The 19,948-nt window shown below is 49.4% G+C and overlaps 1 protein-coding gene across 3 annotated transcripts; it reads left to right on the top strand.

The window, feature by feature from the left end:
* The first annotated feature begins 1 nt into the window (after window position 1).
* Window positions 2-18,797, top strand: ADAMTS13 (ADAM metallopeptidase with thrombospondin type 1 motif 13). Of its 3 annotated transcripts, none has more exons than XM_063410029.1 (29): window positions 2-327; window positions 631-697; window positions 1,481-1,764; window positions 1,908-2,049; window positions 2,435-2,574; window positions 3,214-3,297; window positions 3,375-3,499; window positions 3,763-3,909; window positions 4,260-4,394; window positions 4,903-5,053; window positions 5,655-5,759; window positions 6,206-6,357; window positions 6,457-6,520; window positions 7,034-7,160; window positions 7,513-7,661; window positions 8,992-9,112; window positions 9,747-9,827; window positions 10,079-10,260; window positions 10,665-10,800; window positions 12,378-12,507; window positions 13,102-13,291; window positions 13,532-13,646; window positions 13,969-14,098; window positions 14,937-15,141; window positions 15,608-15,893; window positions 16,360-16,506; window positions 16,958-17,134; window positions 17,463-17,647; window positions 17,937-18,797. In XM_063410029.1, the coding sequence occupies exons 1-29, from the start codon at window positions 226-228 to the stop codon at window positions 18,093-18,095; spliced, it is 4,218 nt and encodes a 1,405-aa protein (XP_063266099.1). In that variant the 5' UTR covers window positions 2-225; the 3' UTR covers window positions 18,096-18,797. The 3 variants fall into 3 exon arrangements, with proteins under 3 accessions (XP_063266099.1, XP_063266097.1, XP_063266098.1); XM_063410027.1 differs by having other exon boundaries at window positions 4-327; window positions 13,529-13,646; XM_063410028.1 differs by having other exon boundaries at window positions 4-327; window positions 2,438-2,574; window positions 13,529-13,646.
* Window positions 18,798-19,948: the final 1,151 nt, after the last annotated feature.

Below are 19,948 nucleotides of genomic sequence, written 5' to 3' on the forward strand. Positions count from 1 at the left end.
GCGGGGTGACCCTCACTCACTCCCCTCACGGGTGTGTCCCCAGGGCCACACGGCCCCCGAGCCGCCCCTTGGCCCGCCGGGGCTGGCGCTCATCTGCAGGAGCCGCGGGCATTGCGCAAGGGTGGCCGCGCTCCAGCGCGACCCCCCGCGCCCCCGCTCCGAGCGTGTTTGCTCAGAGCGTGTTTGCCCAAAGGCTGGAATTGCTCTTCCCTTCCGCTCCACGTGATGCCCCGGGCCCAAAACTCCTTCTGCTGGTCCGGCATGGGGCTGAGCTGGGCGCTGCGGGCGCTCGCCGTGCTGCCGCTGGGGCTGTGCTGGCTCCCCGAGGTGAGTCTGCCCCTTCCAGGAACGCCGCGCTGCTTCCGAGAAAAGCTTAAAAAAAAAAAAAGAAAAAGGAGGAGAGACGACACGTTTGTAAGCCAAGCTCCGTCCGAGCTCGCTAAGCACGAAGATAAAGCTGTTTCCTCTTGTGCAGCCCGTGCTTAGCGCGGAGTAAAGCCACGAGGATTTGGCACTGGCGCCTGCTGAGCTGTTCGCTGGCGCTCCTTGCAGGTTGGGTCCAGTGAAGGGATCGTCTCTTGTCCACTTGTTTTTCGTGAAAAAAATGTAAAGCTCTTCTTCTTCTTGCAGAAATTCCTCGGCTCTTTGGATGCGGAGGATGTTTTGTCTTACTTTGGAAGCAGCTCAGTGATTGATGGTATGCAGGGCTCGGTCCTTCCTCGCTTTGGAACACATCTGTCCGCTGATTTCTAACCCTGTGTGGTTGACACTGATTAACAACCCCTGACCTGACCAGAATTTGGTGTTTCTGAGTCCCAGTGCAAGCGAGACAGTCTGGGTTTCAGTGTGAGAGAGGATGAAGAGATGTGTCCAAGTTTAAAATCTGTTGAAGGAGATGTGTTCAATCTCTTTGCACATTTCTGCTGCAGCCCTCATTCTCTGTGTTGGTGTTTTTCTCTGAGATTAACAGATCTTCTGACAAAAGCTTTAGATTAAGGGTAAATTTAAATACTTATTAATTATTTCTTTTTTAATAAATGCACAAAGAGATTTGAAATCTGGGTCTGGATTGATGATAGTTCAGAATAAAGATATGTTTTGAAGTCTCAAGTCCCTAAAGGAAGGGTGTTGTCTCCTTGTGAGTTCACCTAGTGCTCATCCCAGCGCCTTTGTCTGTATTGTGATAATTCCCACTCAGTTAAAATCTGAGGAACAAAAGTGTTTTGATGAATTATTGTCCTTATTGAGAGAGCAAAAGCTCCAATAAATTCGGTTTCTGTTGTGTGTTCCCAGTCAGATTATCCCCACTTTGGAATACACAAAGGCACAGAAATCCTCTGGCTGTTGACTCCATCACCCCAGGAGCCACAGCTGTCATTTGGAGGGTGTTTTTCCTGGGAAAACAGACCTTACATTTGTTTTTTGTGTATCATCCTTCCTCATAACTGCTCCCCTTGTTCTGGTCTTTCATTTCTTTCAGTACCTGAGTTTGTTGTGGCTGAGCCAACTTGTCCTTGTAAAGAAGAACATTTTGGGCTGAGGCGCTGTCGGGTCCAGCACTGCTCCATCCAGGCCTGGGGCCAGCTCTATGCCTTTGAATTCCTGGAGGACCACGCCCTCCTTTCCTCCTCCTTTGTGAGCAGCCAGGTGGTGAACTCCTCCTTGATTTTACTGAAGAGATTCCCAGGGAACTGCTTTGCAGGTGGAAAGGCCCTGCAGCCTCCTGGGGCCAGGAGCAGAGTCACTTATTGTGAAGGGCAGCTGGTGAGTATGAGCAGAAACATTTTTTTGGGGGGGTTGGTAGCTCTGTGTACATGTGTGAACCATCCACTGAAGAACTCTTTGCCATCTCCATGGATAGCAAATATCTTTGGAATAACTCAGAGGTGGGATTTTATCTGCTTCAGCAAGGAGTCGTCACCGTGGGTGAGGAGAAGATTCACATCAGGCCAGTGAGGAGCAAAGATGTAGCTCTGCTGAAGGACCTCGGCTTCTCCAGCCCCCACATCCTCTTCAAAAGTCCTGCAGGAGAGGCAGAGCCAGCCAGAGGTAACAGCCACAGAGAGGAAGGCTTTCCAGCCTTTTCCCTGCTGGAAAAGCTGGCTCCTGGTGGTGGGATTGCTCCCATGAGCTCAGAGGAAAAATCAGTGTTTACAGATACACAAATAGATTTGAAAGCGTTTCTCACCTCGCTGAGGTGTGACCAGTGTCAGATGTGGGTGGTTGTTATTTTGATAGCACAGGTTGCTGCTAAAGCTGCTGACAGGTGAAAGACACCAACAGAGGTGGGAAAGCTGAGCAAACCCCTGGAGGAGTGGACTTGCAGCTGAGTTATTGCAGCCTTTGGGGAGAGGGAGTAGGAACGTTTACAGTAGAATCTGTAGGACCTTTTTTGGTGCATTTGAACCTCCTGGTGTCCCTTTGTGCTGTCCAGCAGGGCGGGCTCCTCCTCGCCTGCACAAGAGGGCTGAGGCAGCTGTCAAACATCTGGAGCTGATGGTGGTGGCAGGGCCAGATGTTTACTTGTACCACCAGGAGGACACGGAGCGCTACGTCCTGGCCAACCTGAACATTGTGAGTGGCTCTGTTTGGGATCCTGCCCCACAGTGGGCTCCAGGCTGTGTCCCAGGAAGCACCTCGGGGTGCTTGGGGTTACCTGGCCCTGGTACAGAGCTCCTGTGCAGGGCTCTGTGCTTCCCTGGGCATGGAATTCCCCAAATTCCCTTGGACTAGGAGCTGCATGAGTAAAAGAAGATCTTAGAGGATTTAAAACAAGGCTCTTGATTTCATTACTAATGTTGCAACTCAGGTAAAGAGATTTCTCACCGTGTTGCTTTCAGTGGGATTGAAATAAATCCACTGAATCAATTTTATATTTTACACTTCACTGTTTTATTGCAGAATTTTTATGTCTCTTTTTGCTATTATTAAGAATTTTTCTGTGTATCTACTGCAGAAAAGTCTTTAGCATTCACTCTACCCTATCAAACTTTTCACGCAGATTCTTCTCTCTGCTTCAGAGTATCTGACAGATCCGACCAGTTCTCATCTCTTGACAGATTTATTCCCATTTGTAGTGCATATGTTAATGTTGTAAATTACCTTTGTAATTTACCTCATTACCTTTGTAATGAGTGCAGTCCAGTTTTTGGGAACGGGGAGTGGGAGTCCCCAAGGCCCCTCCTTTATTGAATGCTTTCTGTCTCCTCTCAGGGAGCAGAGCTGCTCAGAGATGCCTCACTGGGGGCTCATTTCAGAGTTCACCTCATGCAGATGCTGGTTTTGAGAGAGCCAGAGGTAAGGGGAGGGCTGTGTTTGAGTGCTGTCCGAGCTCAGAGCTGTTTGCAATGTGCCAACGTGTCCCTTCCCTGCAGGCAGAGGTGAACATCACCACCAACATCACCTCCTCCCTCATCAGTGTCTGTGAGTGGAGCAAGAAGGTGAACCCCCAGAACGACTCTGACCCCCAGCATGCTGACATTGTCCTCTACATCACCAGGTGCTGAGCCCCCTGCCCTGGGAGGGACTGGGAAAGAGGATTAAGTTGTTTTCCTCAGTTCTGCTTGTCTGAGGACATTTGGATTTTTTAATGTGGAATCATCATAAAATCTGAGCAGTGGGCACTTGTGTCAAAAGAAATGTTAAGATAGCTGGCAAAGCTAGACCAGGAAAGCTTGGATAAATCCAGCTGAATGTCTAGACCTGATGTTTTTAGCTGTGGGGGTTCTTTGCTCTTTCCTCCCCCTGTCTCCTTTACCTTAGGTTTGACCTGGAGTTGCCTGATGGGAACAAGGAGCTTCGTGGAGTGACCCAGTTAGGGGGAGTCTGCTCCTCCTCCTGGAGCTGTGTCATTACCCAGGACACTGGCTTTGACCTCGGAGTCACCATAGCCCATGAGATTGGGCACAGGTCAGTAGGAAACTGCCAGAGCAGCCCACTAAGTTTTATTTGGGTAAAAACATCCTCCAGTTTAAGGAAGGAAGCAAAAGGACTCTTGACATAAAAGGGAATTTCCTATGAAATATTCTAAACCTTTTGGTCATCATCATGGATTATTTTGGAAGGAGTTCCTTGCATTTCTTGCATTCCTGCATGTCCTATGACAATTAGAAGCTGCAAAAAGGAGAGGAACCCTTTGTGAGAACAGCAGGAGGAAGGGCTGCAGAGGGAGCTCAGTCCTTGCTTAGAGAAGGGAGGCTCTGAGGGAATCCAGCCTCGGGGTTTCTTCTCCTCAGGGCTCTGTGCTGCTTCTGTTGCAGCCTTGGCATTGCCCACGATGGAGAGGGGAATCTGTGCAGCAGCAGTGGCCACATCATGGGCTCAGCAGGAAACCACAACAGCATCGACCTCACCTGGTCCCCGTGCAGTCGGGAGCAGTTCCTGACCCTTGTCAGGTAAGGGAATGGTTCAGTTCTTCAGTTCCCTGTGCTGGGAGCTTAGGAGAGAAAAACTCAAAGAATAGAAAGGTTTCTTGAAGAATGATGAACAGTAAAAAGCTTGGGGCTTGTTTATTTCTTAGCACTTTTTGCTGAGGTTAAACCCAGTTTTTGCTTCATGTAGCTGGAAGTGGCTTTGGTTGGTGCCTGACGTGCCTGGGCTGGGTTGGATTTCTCAGACACTGGCTCAGGCTGCACATTTTATTTACAGCACCAGAGCATCCAGGCTCAGACAGGCACTGCTGGCTGGGTGCAGAACAGGAATGTGATAGAACTCCAGCAGCAGGGAACTGTGAGCATCTCCAGGCAGCTGCTGCAACTAAATCCATCCCAGCCCACAGCGAGCATGTGTTGTCTGGGAGAGCAGCAGCCAACTCCCAGAGTGAAACTCAGCACAAGTTTGCAAACATGTCCTTGTCCTCACTGCCCACAGCTGGGAAAGTGTTATTCCTCCTGTTTCTCTCAGTACAGGCCAGACAAGCTGCTTGAATGACCTGCCGGACATGGACGGCAGCATCCCGGGGTGGAAGCCTGGCTTGTACTACGGAGCAGATGAGCAGTGTAAAATTGCCTTTGGGAGCGTGGCCACAGCTTGCACCTTTGCTGACAGCAGTGTTGTAGGTAGAACGTTTGTCTGTCTTGCTAAGGGCAGCAGGGAAAGGCTCAGGAGCCAAAATCTGGGAGAAGGGGCTGGCAGCATTTTCATTCTGAAGGGATTGGTGCTTTTCTGCCACAGATTTCTCGGCAAAGCTTTCAAAATGTTTCCCTTCTGTCCATCGCCTCCTTCCTCCACATACATCTCCTGTAAGGTTGGCACAGTTGGGTGCTGTTGTGCACAGCTGGGTGCACCCACTCAGGGTCTTGCCTTGGGGAATTTTTGTTCACTGGACTCCTCCAGCCACAGCTCAAATCCCTTTGTCTGGGAAGCACAGCGTGTTTAATAGCTGCCATCTGGACATGTTTTGTTAATGAGGAAACACTAAGGTGGGTGAAACTTTAATTGCTTCAGTTCATCATCTTCCAGCATTCCAGCTGGTGATCACTACAGTGATGATCTCTTGACTTCCTCACAGCTTTTCTCCAGTAGCAGGAAAAATGAAGGAACTTGCAGTGTTGGGTGTCTGTGGGAAAACCTGGGACATGCACTATTGGGACTTCTGGGACTGCTGTGTTGTTGAGCCTGACTCCCTGAACTCTTTGATTTTCTTGTCACACCAGGACATCTGTAAAGTTCTCTCCTGCCATGTGCAACCAGCAGACAAATCCAGCTGTACTCGGCTTCTGGTTCCCCTCCTGGATGGAACTGAGTGTGGGATCAACAAGGTAAGGAGGCTCCCACCAGGAGTGGGCGTGGGGGCTGTGGAGCTCAGACTGCAAAGCTTTGTCGGTGTCTGGAAGGTACCTGGCACTCACTGCCCCTTGGCCAGGGAGCTAAAACCAGTTCTAAACCGGCACTGTTATGTCCTGGTCTTGCTCTTTCCACCTTGTCTGTATCTCTGGAGTTGTTTGCTGTTCTATAGCCTGATTTCTGAGCTCTCCTGCTACTTGAAATGACCTGCCTGCTCTTTGCTGTATATATATATAATGAGACCCCAGCCTCATTATAGACCCTAATTAGGAAGGGGACTCCTCAGCCTCTTGTGAGAAGGTGCCTCATTCACCCTGGGATTCTCTGCAGCTGGCCTGCCAAAGATGGGGACTTGTGCCAACCCTTTAGATCCCAGCCCTGCCATATTCACTGCTGCCAGCTGTTGTGTTCTTGGTCCTAGTGGTGCTCCAAGGGTCAGTGCAGCTCTCTGGAGGAGCTGAACCCCCTGGCTGTGGTCCACGGGCACTGGTCAGCCTGGAGCCCCCTCTCCCCCTGCTCCCGCAGCTGCGGCGGGGGGGTGGTGCTGAGGCAGCGCTTCTGCAACAACCCCAGGTGAGACATGGGCACCTGGCTGTGCCCAGGGCCTCGGGGCTGAGTCTCCCTCTTTGCTTGGGTCAAACCTGCCTCTGTTGAGGAATCTGTCATTTCCAGGCCTGCTTTTGGAGGGCAGCAGTGCCACGGCGCCAGCGTGCAAGCAGAGCTGTGCAATACACAGGTAATGGAGCTCAGCATCATCTGAACTCGTGTCCTGCTGCTGAACCCTTTGAGGGCTGGGTGTTTTGGGACTGTCCTTCCCACAGCTGACTGCTCTGGTAAAGACCTGGTGTACAGCCTCCATCTGTCTGACAGCAGGAGAGGTATTTGTGCCATGGAAGGCAGCAGGGTTATTTAATAGCATCATTCACGTGTAATGAAGCGTTTTCTCTATGCCCCAACAGCAGGACAGATGCTGAGAAAATAGTGACTCACGATGATGGTTTTCCTCAGAGGGACTTTCTTATATTGTTCCTGTTTTCCTTATCTATTTATTTTATATAAATTGCAAAGATAGCAGCTTCCAAGCACAATTCTCTGCATATCCTGCAGCTTCACTTTAAAGTGGTTCTCTTTCTTTGCAGTTGTTTGTGTGTTTTAGTCACCAGCCACTGCATTTTGCCTTTGGCTAGAGGGTTAATTGTCAGTGCTCAGTCACTTCCTTTCCTTACACAATTATCTCTCTGGGATCCAGGCCTGTCTGACGACCCAGCAAGACTTCATGGCTGAACAATGTGCAGCAACAAATTTAAAGCCACTCTACCTTGATGTAGAAACGCCGTCCTTTTATAGCTGGACCTCCGCTGTTGGCTTTGCCAAAGGTAAGGAGTGTCTGGAATCTCAGTTTGTGCAGGGACTGCTCGTGGATCTGATGTGCTTTGCAATGAAAAGGCTGTTTCACTGAGTGTTCTAGTTTCCACATGAAACCTGGCTGCTTTCTGAGAGATCACAGAATTCCAGAATGGTTGGGTTGGAGAGGACCTTAAAACTCATCTCATCCCACTGTGGCAGGGACACCTTCCACTATCCCAGGTTGCTCCAAGCCCTGTCCAGCCTGGCCTTGGACACTTCCAGGGAGCCACAACCTCTCTGGGCTTTTTCCCATGGCTTGATGAGCAGCCATCAAGTGCCTTCCTGAAAGAGTAACTCCTTCCTTGTGCCTGCCTGCTCCAGGGGACCTGCTCTGCAAGCACATGTGCAGGGCTGTGGGCAAGGAGTTCATGGTGAGCCGCGGGGACAATTTCCTGGATGGAACCAGGTGTGAGCAGGATGGCACGGAGCACCACGGGGATCTGCACCTGTGTGTGATGGGGAGATGCACAGTAAGTGACTGGGGAGGCCAGGTGAGCTCCTGACAGGTGACCTGCACCAAAGGAGCCAGGGGAAATCGTGCTAGGAAAAACCACAGTGTCCCAAACAACAGAGCCAGCTCTTCTCAGAAGAGAGTTTTGTGTTTGTTGTGTTGGATGGAGTCCAAAAATCTACTGTTCTGTCTGTGCATCCAGTGCCCTCTGGATAAGACATTCTGCTAATTATGCAGTAAACACACAGGGCTATTCATCCCTAATCCAAGGAGCAATTGGTTTGTGTGTTGGTGGAGGAGACATCATTAGCTGCTCAGCTTGCCTGCTGTAATTAGCCCCATAAACTGGTGACTGGCTTGGGGGGAAGTTCCATGACTTGAATCACTGAGTCAGGGGCAAGATAAGGAGCAAAACCTGGGGACAAATTGATTTTTGGAGTATTGCTGATCAAAACTGAAGTGTAACTTCTGGAGATTTTGCCTGCATTGGACCTGAGGAAGGCATTCTTTCCTGATGACCTTGGATACAACTCCCCCGCGCTGTCTGCATCTTAGGAACTGCTCAGTGCTGACCCGGGTGGATGTTTTCTGTTGTTTCTTTACATTCCCAGAATACTCTTTGTAAATTTTATGTTTTTCTCATTATCCTCATGCTCACCATGTTTTGTGAAGTGTTTCCCCCGATGAACAGCAGAGGGTGTAGGCACAACCTGTTCTGATTTTGGCTGTTTTATTGGCAGCAGTGATAAATATGCATGTTATGGCAGCTTCCAAAGCCTGGGATCAGTGGCTCCAGCATAAATTCAGCAGTTGCACATGTTTTGCTGTTAAGCCTGCTGAGATCCTCCTGTAACTTTGTGTAAATTAGTCTTGTTCATGGGAATGGGGATAGAATCTCTTCTGAGTTCCGTGGGGCTGCAGTGATATGAGCTCACTTTGGCTTTGGAGTCTGGGGAGCTAAAGATGCCTTTGGAACCTGCCATTCATGTTCAGTGTTCTCTTGGGCTTTTGTTTTTTCCTCCCTTCCTTCCTCCCTCCAGAAAGAGTTCCTAGAAGAGAGCACAGAGCTTTGGGTTTAGGTCACAGGAGAGATTTTTTGGGCTGCTTCTTGTGGGAAAGAAAATGTCACAATTACTGAGAGCTGTGCTCTCAGCTAAGACCTCCCAGTCCCTGGCTTTGCACACTGCTATCCAGTGGCAGCTCTAGGTACAAACACATCTTTTCCTTTGTTGCCTTCCTAAATCCAAATTCCAAATGGGAAGGGCAGTTTCAGGAACTCAGGCAACGTTGCTTTTGCTGCCTTGTTTTCTCAGAACAGGCCAGGCTGACAGCCTCTCCCCTCTGCTCAGGCATTCGGGTGTGATGGCCAGATGGGCTCCAGGAAGTCCATGGATCCCTGCAAGGTCTGTGGGGGTGATAACTCCACCTGCACCAGAGTGAGTGGATCCTACACAGAAGGGAAAGCTAAAGGTGTGTAGTCCTCCCCCTCAGGCTCTGCTGTTTGTGTGCTGCATGTTTGTGTGCAGTGTTCCAGATCTTCTGTGTATGAGTTCTCCCTTCTGCTTCTGCTTGATTTTATTTTATGGAGGGTGTGGAGATGGATTTCGGGTGGTCAGTGCTGAGGGAGGTGGGCAGAATGCCTTTTTTTGTCATAATTCTCTGGATGTGGATCAGAAATGTAACTGTTTGGGAAGTCCTGGAAATTGTTGGGAGCTGGGGGTGATATCAGATCATGGAATGATAAATATCCCACATTGGAAGGGATCCACAGGGATCACTGAGTCCAACTCCTGGCCCTGCACAGGACAGCCCACCAATCCCACCATGTCCTTGAGAGTGTTGTCCTTGCTTCCTGAGATGTTAAATTCAGGACCTGGTCTGGCTCTTGCAGCCTCATGTTAGCAGAGAACCTCAAAAGAACCAAAGAAATGTGAGACCAGGACACACAGAGCAGCTCAGTTGTGTTTGCTGTGTCACCAGCGCTGTGTTCCAGGCAAGGAGCAGGGTCCGGGTGAATTTAGGAGTTGAGCTGCAATCCCCATCCTTTCCCACAGAGTTTCAGGGATGGAGGGTGACCACATCTTTCTCCTTTCCACCCTTCCAGAGTATGTGACATTTCTGTCCCTGCCCTACAACACCACCTCGGTCCGTGTCACCAACAGGAGGCCTCTCTTCACACACCTGGGTGAGTGGAATGAAAAGGAGAGGAGGGGATGCAGGAAAGGAGCTTGTGCAAACCAAGAAATGGAATTTTTGGTGCTGCATTTTGCCTTGTGGGATGCTCTCCAGAGGGAAGCTGTAGGAATCACAGTCCATGGGATGCCAAACTTGGATCAAACTGGTTTCTACCAGGTGGGCAGCAGCAGCTGCCAGCACCAGGGGATCCTGGTGATCACATCATGTCCCTTAACCTCACTGCTCCTCTGGCTTCTCCAGCTGTCAAGGTTAAAGGAGAGTACGTGGTGGCTGGAAAAGGAAAAATCTCACTGAATGTCACCTACCCGTCAGCTCTGGAGGACAAGCAGATCAAATACCAAGTGTTTCTCACCCAGGACAACCTGCCAAGCCTGGAGGAAATCCACGTGGATGGGCCAACACAGGAAGAAATTGAAATACAGGTGAATTAAAGCAGCAGGGTTGGAAGGGGGCCAGTCAGAAGTGGCCTGGTTTGGGTGGCTTTGCTGCAGAATCCAGGTGTGGTGGATTCAGGTGGCTTTGAGGTGGTGTTCACTGTGATAGTATTGCTCTTTTTGGGAACGGTTGCCCACAGGCTTCCTGCAGCTCTGGGGGTGGTCATGTGGGGAAAACCACACTGAGTTAAACCTTCTGCTTGGCCTAATCACCTTCAGTGCCCAAAATTCACAGCGTGGCTGCTCTGACTGCATCTGGCTGGGACTGAGGCTCAGGATTGCACTGAGGCTCAGGATTGGATGGAAAGAAGGGAGAATGGCTTCTCCTTCCTCCATCCTAAGAAATAAATCCAAGTTTTCTTGTCCATTGAGCACAGTTTTTCCTTCCCCAGGTCTACAGGAGGTACACAAAAGAATATGGCAATGCCACCAACCCAGACATCACCTTCAGCTACTTTGTCCCCAGGGAGAACCTGACCTACCTGTGGATTCCTCAGCAGGGCCCGTGCTCAGTCACCTGTGGGGAAGGTGAGGCAGCAGAACTCAGTTTTTACTTTGTATGGAGACTTCTGCTTTGGTCTGAACTGAATTTCAAAGCAGATTGCTGGAAATTATTGCTGCAGTTGATAGTGTTCGACTGAACCAAAGAAAAAAATGGTGGAGCTTTTGAATTAAATTAACAAATCAGCAAATGAACTGAATCATCAAAATGATGCTGAAAATGTTTGATCATGGTGAGGATTTTAAAATAGGTTTTAACTGAACTCTTGGTTTTAAGACTAAATAATTTTCTGAGATGTTTCAACGTTGCTGAAGACTGTAATTTGAAGTTGGCTAAACATCAGAAGTCTGAGACCAAAGGGGTATCTGGTGTCTGACTAAAGCCTCAGAGCTAATTATGAAACTTCCTTCTTAGAATTCTATTCCTGTGCCATGGCTAATCCTTTCTGTCTCCCTGAAGGAATCATAATGCAGATGGGAACAGTTCACTCTGATAGATGGCCTGACATCTTGTTTACCAGATAATTCAGATGACACTGTCAGGCCTCTCAAGACTTCTGTGACAAGGATTTAGAAAATACATTAATGAATATTTATGGAAGTCAATCTACACAACTAGTTATGCCTGGAGAGCTTTTCTCCAGCAAATCCCCCAGGTGAACTGATTGCTGAAACCCTGAAGGAAAGAGCTCAAAATGCTCCAGAGCCTCCAGCTAGCGCAGCCACAAAGAGAAAAAAGAATGAGAAACTCAGGACTGAAAATAACAGAGTTGGGAATCTGGGCTGAAATTGCATCTTGAGAGCTGAAGGTGATGCACAGCCCTCCTTAGCAGTAGCCATTATTTGAAAACGAGGAGGGCAGAGCAAAGATAAGGCTGCTGCTGGATTCTGGACATTTGGTGCTCAGGGTTGTGCTGCTTGAGATTCAGGAATGCCTGGCTCTCCTTGTAGCCTGTTCTCTAAAAGGAGATTCCTTTTAGCTTTGCTTGTAATGGCTTTGAATTTGACTTCTCATCTGCTTTGCTTTTTCTGTTCATTATTGTTAAAAATCTTCTTTATAGCTGTAGCTTATGAATATTTCATTCCCTGCCTGCTGCAGGCACTGGAAGTCTCCAGTTTGTCTCCCAGTACCTCTGGTTTTGGCTGTTGGTGATGCCTTTGAGGAGGTTGGTGCTGTTGGAGCACGAGGGCTGTGTGATGATATTACCTGGTCACTTCTACACAATGGCATTTAAAACCAGCTCCCTCCTAGATCTTGTTTGCTGTCCCTCATCAATCATCAGATAATTAGAAGGAATTTGTTCCAAAGTGTGATTGATATCCTTGTTCTTTCAAACGGCCAGTTCAGAGCAACCTTTCCATTTGGGCAGTGGGTTATCAATCAAACTTCTCCTCTGCTGGGGTGCTCACCTTGGAAAATCACTTTAAAACTCTTGTTATATCACAAAGAAGGTGTTTATGTGTGACTGAGTAAAGCAAAATCACCTGGGTAAGAAAATGGGATGTGTGGGAGTTCAGGCTTCCTGTATTCCTGCATCTTCCACAACAGAGGGGAGCTGTTCACTTTGGTTATTCCTTCAATTCCTTTTCCTTCTGTGTCCCAGGGGTGCAGCCAGTGGCTCACGTGTGCTTTGATCAGGCCAGGAATGAGGTCACAGAGGATCAGTGGTGCCTGGAGCTGCCACAGCCCCTCCCAGGGCACAGACCCTGTGCCATGGAGCCGTGCCTCTACAGGTTGGTGTTCCTGGGAGCTCAGCTCCATTCCTGCTTTTCTCTGCCTTAACCCAGGCTCTGTGTTTGTGTTGTGAAAGGTCAAAAAAAAAGGAGAAATATGAAGTAATTTCCTCCTAATTGTAATGGGGTAGCAGATCCCAAACCACGTTCTGTCTGTCCTGTGAGATAATTGAGATGTCAGCTGAAGGAATGGGAAATAATCCTTCAGTATTTTACAGTAATCTGGTAAATAAAGATGCTTTGAGGGTATGGCCAGAAGAAGATGCCTCTCACATCCTTTCTGAGATGGTGCCAACAAAAAGGGTTGACCTTTGTGTTGATTATTTTGGAAGGAGGACCAAGGGCCAAGCCTGCCCAGACATTGCCCTCAGAGACATTTTAGTGTTCAATAAAAAGTGATTGCACCCTTAGCTTAGATGCTTTCAGTCCTTGCAAGCTGTCAGTGAAAGGATTTAATTGTCCTCTCAGCCACATCCAGACAGGGCTTTTGAAACTGAGAGAAGCTGAATACTCTACATGACCCATTTCTGTAACCAGTAAAAAACCTCCCTGATCCAGATGGGAAATGGGGTGATGCAATTGCCTCCCTCTCAGGTGGAAGATGTCCCAGAGAGGTGAATGCTCTGCTGTGTGTGGGACTGGAGTTGCCCAGCAGAACCTGACCTGTGTGCAGTTCCGTGCTGGCCTGGAGACGGTGGTGGATGCCAGCCTGTGCCCAGCAGAGGAAAAACCCCCCTCCCTTGTGCCATGTGTGGTCAACGTCTGCCCTTTGGGCTGGGACAGAGTGAGTTTGCTGGCTTGGCTTTTCAGGAGCCTCACTGGGAGCTTTGCACTTTTATCCACCAGTTAAGAACCACCAGCTTACTCCTGGAGCCTGGAGGGTGGTTTACACCACTGCTCTGCCCAGTTAAAAGTTCATCCTGCCACTTTAGACAGCTCCATCCCTCTTTAGTTATGCTGCTGGATTCCTCAGTTCATCGTGCTGGATTGTTTAGGGCAGCTGTTTTTGCTCTGTTCTGAGGAGGAAGATTCACACTTACTTCAGCCTCTGGAGTCACTTGGGCATGTCCAGCTGGAGAATCAGACTGTGTATGTGTGGAGCCCTGTAGCTGGGGAGTGTTCTGTCTCCTGTGGCAGAGGTGAGGCCTTTCTGTGCTGCAGGGAAATGTTGCTTGGCTGTAGGTGTGAGTTCAGTGCCTGGGAACCTCGGGGCCCACCTGCTCTTTCCCCCTCTACAGTTCTAAGTGTAGCTGTGATCAGAATTTTTTTGGGACAGGCTGAGACAGAATAATTTAGAGGGTGGTGTGGCTGCTGCTGTGCTTCAGAGCTGGGGGGATGAGTGCAGTAAGAGTGCCATGGCTTGGGCAGAGTTTGCTTGTTTTGTACACACAGATGTGACATTTCTGACCCATTTTCAACCCTTGCATCCAAACCATGCAGTCAGATTGCTTCCCTTCCTAGGTAAGACTCAGCTGCACTATGTGTGTGTGGCCTTTGACACCAAAGAAGAAACCCAGGAGGAAAACTGTCAGCCAGTGCCAAAGCCAGAGAGCAGGGTGGAAGTCTGTGATCTCAACCCCTGCCCACCGAGGTAAAGCAGTTACCAAGAGACAATGAGACAGTGAGGGGTCTTTCCTTTCTCTCTCTGGTAAAGGAAGAGTCTGGCTACTCTCCCCTCCTTTAGAAACACAGCCAGCTGCAAAAATTGTAGCACTGCTCCACACTCAGCAAACTCAGAGTTCTTCCTGGGCTGGTACATCTCAGACAGAAGTAATTGTAGTACTCAGAGGCTGAGTCCAGAGAAAAACTGAAAGCCTCTCAATCCCCTGTTACTCTGGGGAAGCAGGAACAAATCCATAGCTGCAAAAGGTGGTGACACATTTGCCAGCTGTACAGTTTCCACAGAGCATCAAGGAAAGTGGGAAGAATGAAATACTCTCAGAATCTGGAACAGCTGCTCTGAAAAGTGAAGGAAATGCATTGCACTTTCCTTAGGATTTGTGGTGAGCTTGCCCTGCCCTATTTACTGTGGGACTGGAACACTACTGGAACTTTTCTTACACTCCCAGGATGCCACTCCCAGGGCATCTGGGTCTCATCCTGATCTGAGAGTTCAGTGGTGTGTGTGTTTTGGAGGCAGATAAGATTGTTTCTGCAGTTCAGACTGTGAGTGTCACCCTGGGGAGGGCAGTCATGGACGCAGAGTAAGATTCAGTGTGGGTTTGAAATCTGTGGGCTCCTGGCAAAATAGGAATGCCCTCTGTATCCAACTCCAAACCTGCTCCAGGCTGCATTGCAAGCACCATAGACCATGTGAGGCAGAGGATGAAGAAGGAGGAAGGGTGAGGGGGCTGCAGTGCCTTTTCTGCAGTGAGAGACAGGGCAGGCATTCATCCCTAACTCACTTTTTGTCCTCCCTGCCCTGTCAGGTGGAAGGTAACCCCAGCTGGGCCCTGCTCCTCCAGCTGTGGGCTGGGCTTAGCAGCACAGCTGGTCACCTGTGTGCAGATCCTCCACGGCCAGGAGGTCTTGCAGGAGGAACATTTGTGCCCTGTGGCAGAGAAGCCCCTCACCAGTGTCCCCTGTGTCATCCGAACGTGCTCGTACGAGTGGAGCTTCAGCGAGTGGTCAGAGGTACCTGCTCCCCCTCAGATGCAGCAGTTTCCCAGCTCTTCCCTTCCCTGGGGAGAAATAACAGCTCCTGCCTTGTCTGTTGGCTTCCCACAGAAATGCTGAACTGTTTCCAGGGATGTTTTCTAGCCTTTCCACTGCCCTGTGTTTAGCAGCTGTAGGTTTGCTTCCCACCTTCCTCAGCTAAAGTTTTGGCTGCAGCTTTGAAATGGTTTTGGCATGTTTTCTCCTGGAATGCAGATAGCTGGGGATTTTTTTTAGGAAGTGGTTCTGCAATTTAAATATATAGTTTGGAAGGTCCCCTGGAAGGTGGGGCATCTTATAGCTGATGGAACAAGAGCCCTGACAGGGCAGGTGGTGGAAGAACATCAGTGAACCCCTCCAGATCATGCATGAGCTTATCAATGCATTGATTTCCAAATACCAACAGAACACAGCAATAAAAGCCTGTGGGTTTGTTCTTCTGCAGTGTTCCACATCCTGTGGGAATGGCATCCAGACCAGGCAGGATTTCTGCCTCAGCTCCCTGACCCACAAGCCCGTGAACCCCCTTTTCTGCCGGCGCTTCCCCAAGGCCATCGTGGTGCGCGGCTGCTCCGCAGGGCCCTGTCCTGAGCAGGAGGGGACCCTGTCCCCTGGGGCAGTGACAGCAGCCACACACCTGACAACAGCCACAGCTGCCACAGAGCACAGGCACAAGGACCTGGATGTGCCCCTGTCTGCTGGGCCCCGGGAGCAGACAAAGCTCGATGGAGGTGAGGAGGACACGGCCAAAAGGAGCTTCCTGTGTGCAGCTGGGCTGTGCTGATGCTGCTGCCAGACAGGGACAGGAGCATGGGAGGGAGTACATCTGGCTGGGAGGGAAAACCTGCTGTTCCAGCACGTCCATCTTACCTGAGCTAGGAACAATGAGTCGCTTCCCTGTGCTTGCCAAAACTCTTCTGACTTGGGAGCCTGTGGGACAGCGGCTCAGGACTTGAGGGAGTGTTTAGACAACACTCTGAGGCCCGTGGTGTGATTCCTGGGGCAGTCCTGTGCAGGGCCAGCAGTTGGACTCCGTGACCCTTGTGGGTCCTTTCCAGCTCAGGATGTTCTGTGGTTCTGGGATTCTCTGACTCTTCTGTGCTTTACCCAGAATATGTGACCTCATCTGTGCCACAAAGGGCATCGTTTTCCTGTAGTTCCTTCTGGGAGTGTTCCTCACCTGTCTCTGCTCTCCAGGTGTGTGTGGAAACCTCTTTCTCACTGCCACTGGCATCATCAACATGACGGGTGTGGGGAGCAGGGACTGCACCGTGGCCATCGGGCGTCCCCTGAGGGAGGAGATCTCGGTGACCGTCCTGGAGAGCTCCCTCAACTGCAGTGCAGGTACTGCCTGGAGCTCTGGGATCCAGCCTTGGGCAAAGCTGCATCTCCAGCTGCACCTTTTCTGGTGCCTTGGAAAGCTCTGGGAGCCCCTGTCACCTCTAAACCATTTTACTGAGTTTTTCTGCTCCACAGAGTTGTTGCTAGATGGAACAAAATGAAGATGCTGCTTGCCCTCCCCTCTCCCAGTGGTTTCTTACCTGTTTTGTTGGTGGATATGAGATGAAAGGAGCTTATGGGGTTAAAGAAGCTGCTTGTTTGGGCCTGTTATAAAAGTAATGTACCCTCTAGCTGGAATCAGCAGTTAGATTAGTTAACTGGCCTGTTCTCATGACAGATTTTGATAAGATAGAAACAAGATGCAGAAATCACTCGATTCCAGACCTGTGTAAGAGAGACTGTGGCTTTTATTTAAAATAAAAGTGTTTCTAGGCCCTGTGCTCATCCGTTCCAGGTGAGGTCCTGCTGTTTTCTGGGCGAATGATGTGGCGGACAGGCTGCAGGAAGCTCCCTCTGTCCCTGATAAATTCCAGAACCAACACACTGATTGTGAAACAGCGTGTTGTGCTGCCAGGAAACGGGGTCATTCTGCAGTACAACAGCAGAACTGCAACCAAGAAATATTACCAAGGTACTGTGCTGAAAGCTTTGCTCTTGCTTTAGGTTAAGGTCTATGGAGCTCCATGAATGGTGGTTGCATTTGGAAATATATGGAAATCTTGATTCATTTTTGGCAGCTAACAATCTCCTTCTTGAGGAATGTTGGAATCCGTATTAATGGTGGACTCCCCCTTTGTTTTAAAGCAAACCCCCCCACAGGTATTTGCTGATGCTTGAAGGTTCCCAGATGAAAATCCCTAAAGAAACTGTTCTGCTTGTATTTAATTTAAATAATTTCTTTTCTTGGAGGTGCTGGATACTCCTCTAAGCCATTCTCTCTTCTCCCTTTGCCCTGTCAGCCTGTGACCAGCAGCTGTTTGGCCCCCGGGGTGAACTCGTGGCTCCTGTGCAGCTGCCTGGTGAGAGGCAGGAGGGCGTGTGCCGCACCTTTATCACGGTGGCCCCGCGGCAGCGCATCTCCATCCGCGCCCTCAGCACCGACCTGGGCCCCCAGGGCAACCACACACACTTCAACTACATCCTGGTGAGGAGGCAGGAGCCCCAGGGGGGTGGTTTGGATGGGAACAAACCCATCTCTGTTAGAGCCTCCCACCCCGGTGCACAGTTCAGTCACAGATCGGGGATCTGATCTCTGTTGTGTAAATGTGGATGGGAGTGGGAATTTCTGATATCTGCTGTATTTCTTCTAACCTTGGTAGCACAGCTTTTCACTGAGTGACCAATCTGCAAGTCTCCAGTATTTTTTAGGTACTTATTTCATGTGTAGAAATAATTTCTGCTGAGATAAAATGGTTTGGTTTTTCTTCCTGCAGGTCCGAGATGTCAGCACCATGAAGACAGTGGTGTTCCGTGGGAAGCAGCAATTCCTGTGGCAGTCGACAGGAAGCCAAGCTGAAATTGAGTTCCATGAAAATGTGAAGGATCACAGAACCCATTTCTGGGCTGAATATCACGCTATTGAGCCCAAATAAAACACTGCCCTGAGAAAGGCCCAGTTAGTCTCTGCTGCCTGCTCACAGCACACATTTAATCTTGCAATTGCTTCCTCATCTGTTGAGTAAGAACAATATCTGCTGACTCCTTTGGGATCTCAGTCTTGATAAGATCATACAAAAGACATGTAACCCCCAAATATTTAGCAAATCTTCCTCATTTGGATTTTCTGTCTGATCTGGCTGGCATTAATGCAGTTTACATGTCTGCAGGGGGTGACTTGGGCACTGGAGTGTCAGTGCCCCTGTAATGTGGTGGGACCTTTTATAAGAGTAATTTGATTTCTTGGTGTTCCAGTATAAACCTCTGTACACCACCAGCAATGTTCTAGCCATTAAATTCACTCTCTTGCAGTGTAAATGCCCCTCAAAACTGAGGCACAGTGAAGTTCTGGACTGGAATAAAGAAGGCAAAGATGAGGATAAACTGCCAGCACAGGGAGATGTGTGGGGTGGGCAGTGCCACCCTAGGACTGGTCACTCAAAGCTTGAATGTTTGCACAAGTTGGCTGAACTGAGGCACTTCTGCAAGCCCTGGTGACAGCTGGCTTTGTGTGGGAGGGCTAAATGACATCCTGAGGTCCCTCCCCAGCCACCCTTTCTGTGGTTCTGCTGTTGGATATCTGACAGTGATGCCACCACTTCTTTTCTGTGAGAAAATAAAAGAATTCTGTCTCTTAATGCCAGGTTTGATTCCATGACTGACTTACTCAGATAAGAACAGGGGCTGTGCTATTAGTCTGTATCTTCATTTGACAAAAATTGTGGTTGAGACTGTGGACAAGCTGTGGCAGGAAGAAGGATTTCAGAGCAGTGGCAAATATTCACACAAGTTTCATGTAAATGTATTTTTTAGGTTATTTCTTTTTTTTTCAGTATCTTGAACATTGGGCTGTGCTTTGGTCCAAATCTGTCATGCTCCTCAAAATCACAATATACTGCTTGAAGGGTCTTTTCTGCACCTGGAGCCTGGCTGGACACATCTGCACTTGCTCTTCACGCTGGATGCAATAAATGGTTCTGCCTGGGCAGTTGTAACCCTGCTCCTGCTTTCTCTCACTTGGATTCTCTGACATCCTACTACAACCACAAATGCTCCTCTTAATTAATAGCTGTTCTTTTGCTGGTTAAACCTGGAGTTTTTTGCTTGCCAGCCTCCAGATTTACGTTCCATTCCTGGAAGAGCCAGAAAACAGATTCCTGAAGTGAGATCCTCGAGGAGCTGGAGACATCAGCTGTCCCTCTGCAGTGCGTGGGTGATGCAGGCCCTGGGCCTTCATTTCCTGTCTGACAGGAGATGGTAATGAAAAGACATCCTTTCCTTAATCCCTTTTTTGTAACCTTTTAGCAGATGGGATCTGTCTTCCCACTCTGCTCTGGATCCCAGGTCTCACTGCTATTTATTGTTCCAGATCTCCTGTGCAGAGCTGGGCTCTGCTGTGTCCCGTGTCCATCTGCACAAAATGCAGCTGTTGCCTTCAGCATTTAGGAGAGTTCAGGCTGTTCCCCTGTCCCGTTTGGACACCACCAGGTTGCCAGCTGGGGCATCTACTTGCAAAGTGCTGCTTCTGCTCCCATTTCTAGGCAGAAAACCCAATTCCAGTCAGATAAGGGGAGTGCAGCCCTGTTATCCAGAGAGCAGAATTTTGCCACAGTGCTGCTTCTGCTCCCATTTTTAGGGAGAAAATGCAATTCCAGTCAGATAAGGGGAGTGCAGCCCTGTTATCCAGAGAGCAGAATTTTGCCACAGCGTGCCATTCCCATCAGAGTGAGGATTCCTTTTCCCTTTCTGGAGAAGCAAACTCTGCCTTGCCCGGATAACAACACCCGCG

This window comes from Prinia subflava, chromosome 12 (genome assembly GCF_021018805.1).
Source record: "Prinia subflava isolate CZ2003 ecotype Zambia chromosome 12, Cam_Psub_1.2, whole genome shotgun sequence".
Lineage (NCBI taxonomy): Eukaryota > Metazoa > Chordata > Aves > Passeriformes > Cisticolidae > Prinia > Prinia subflava.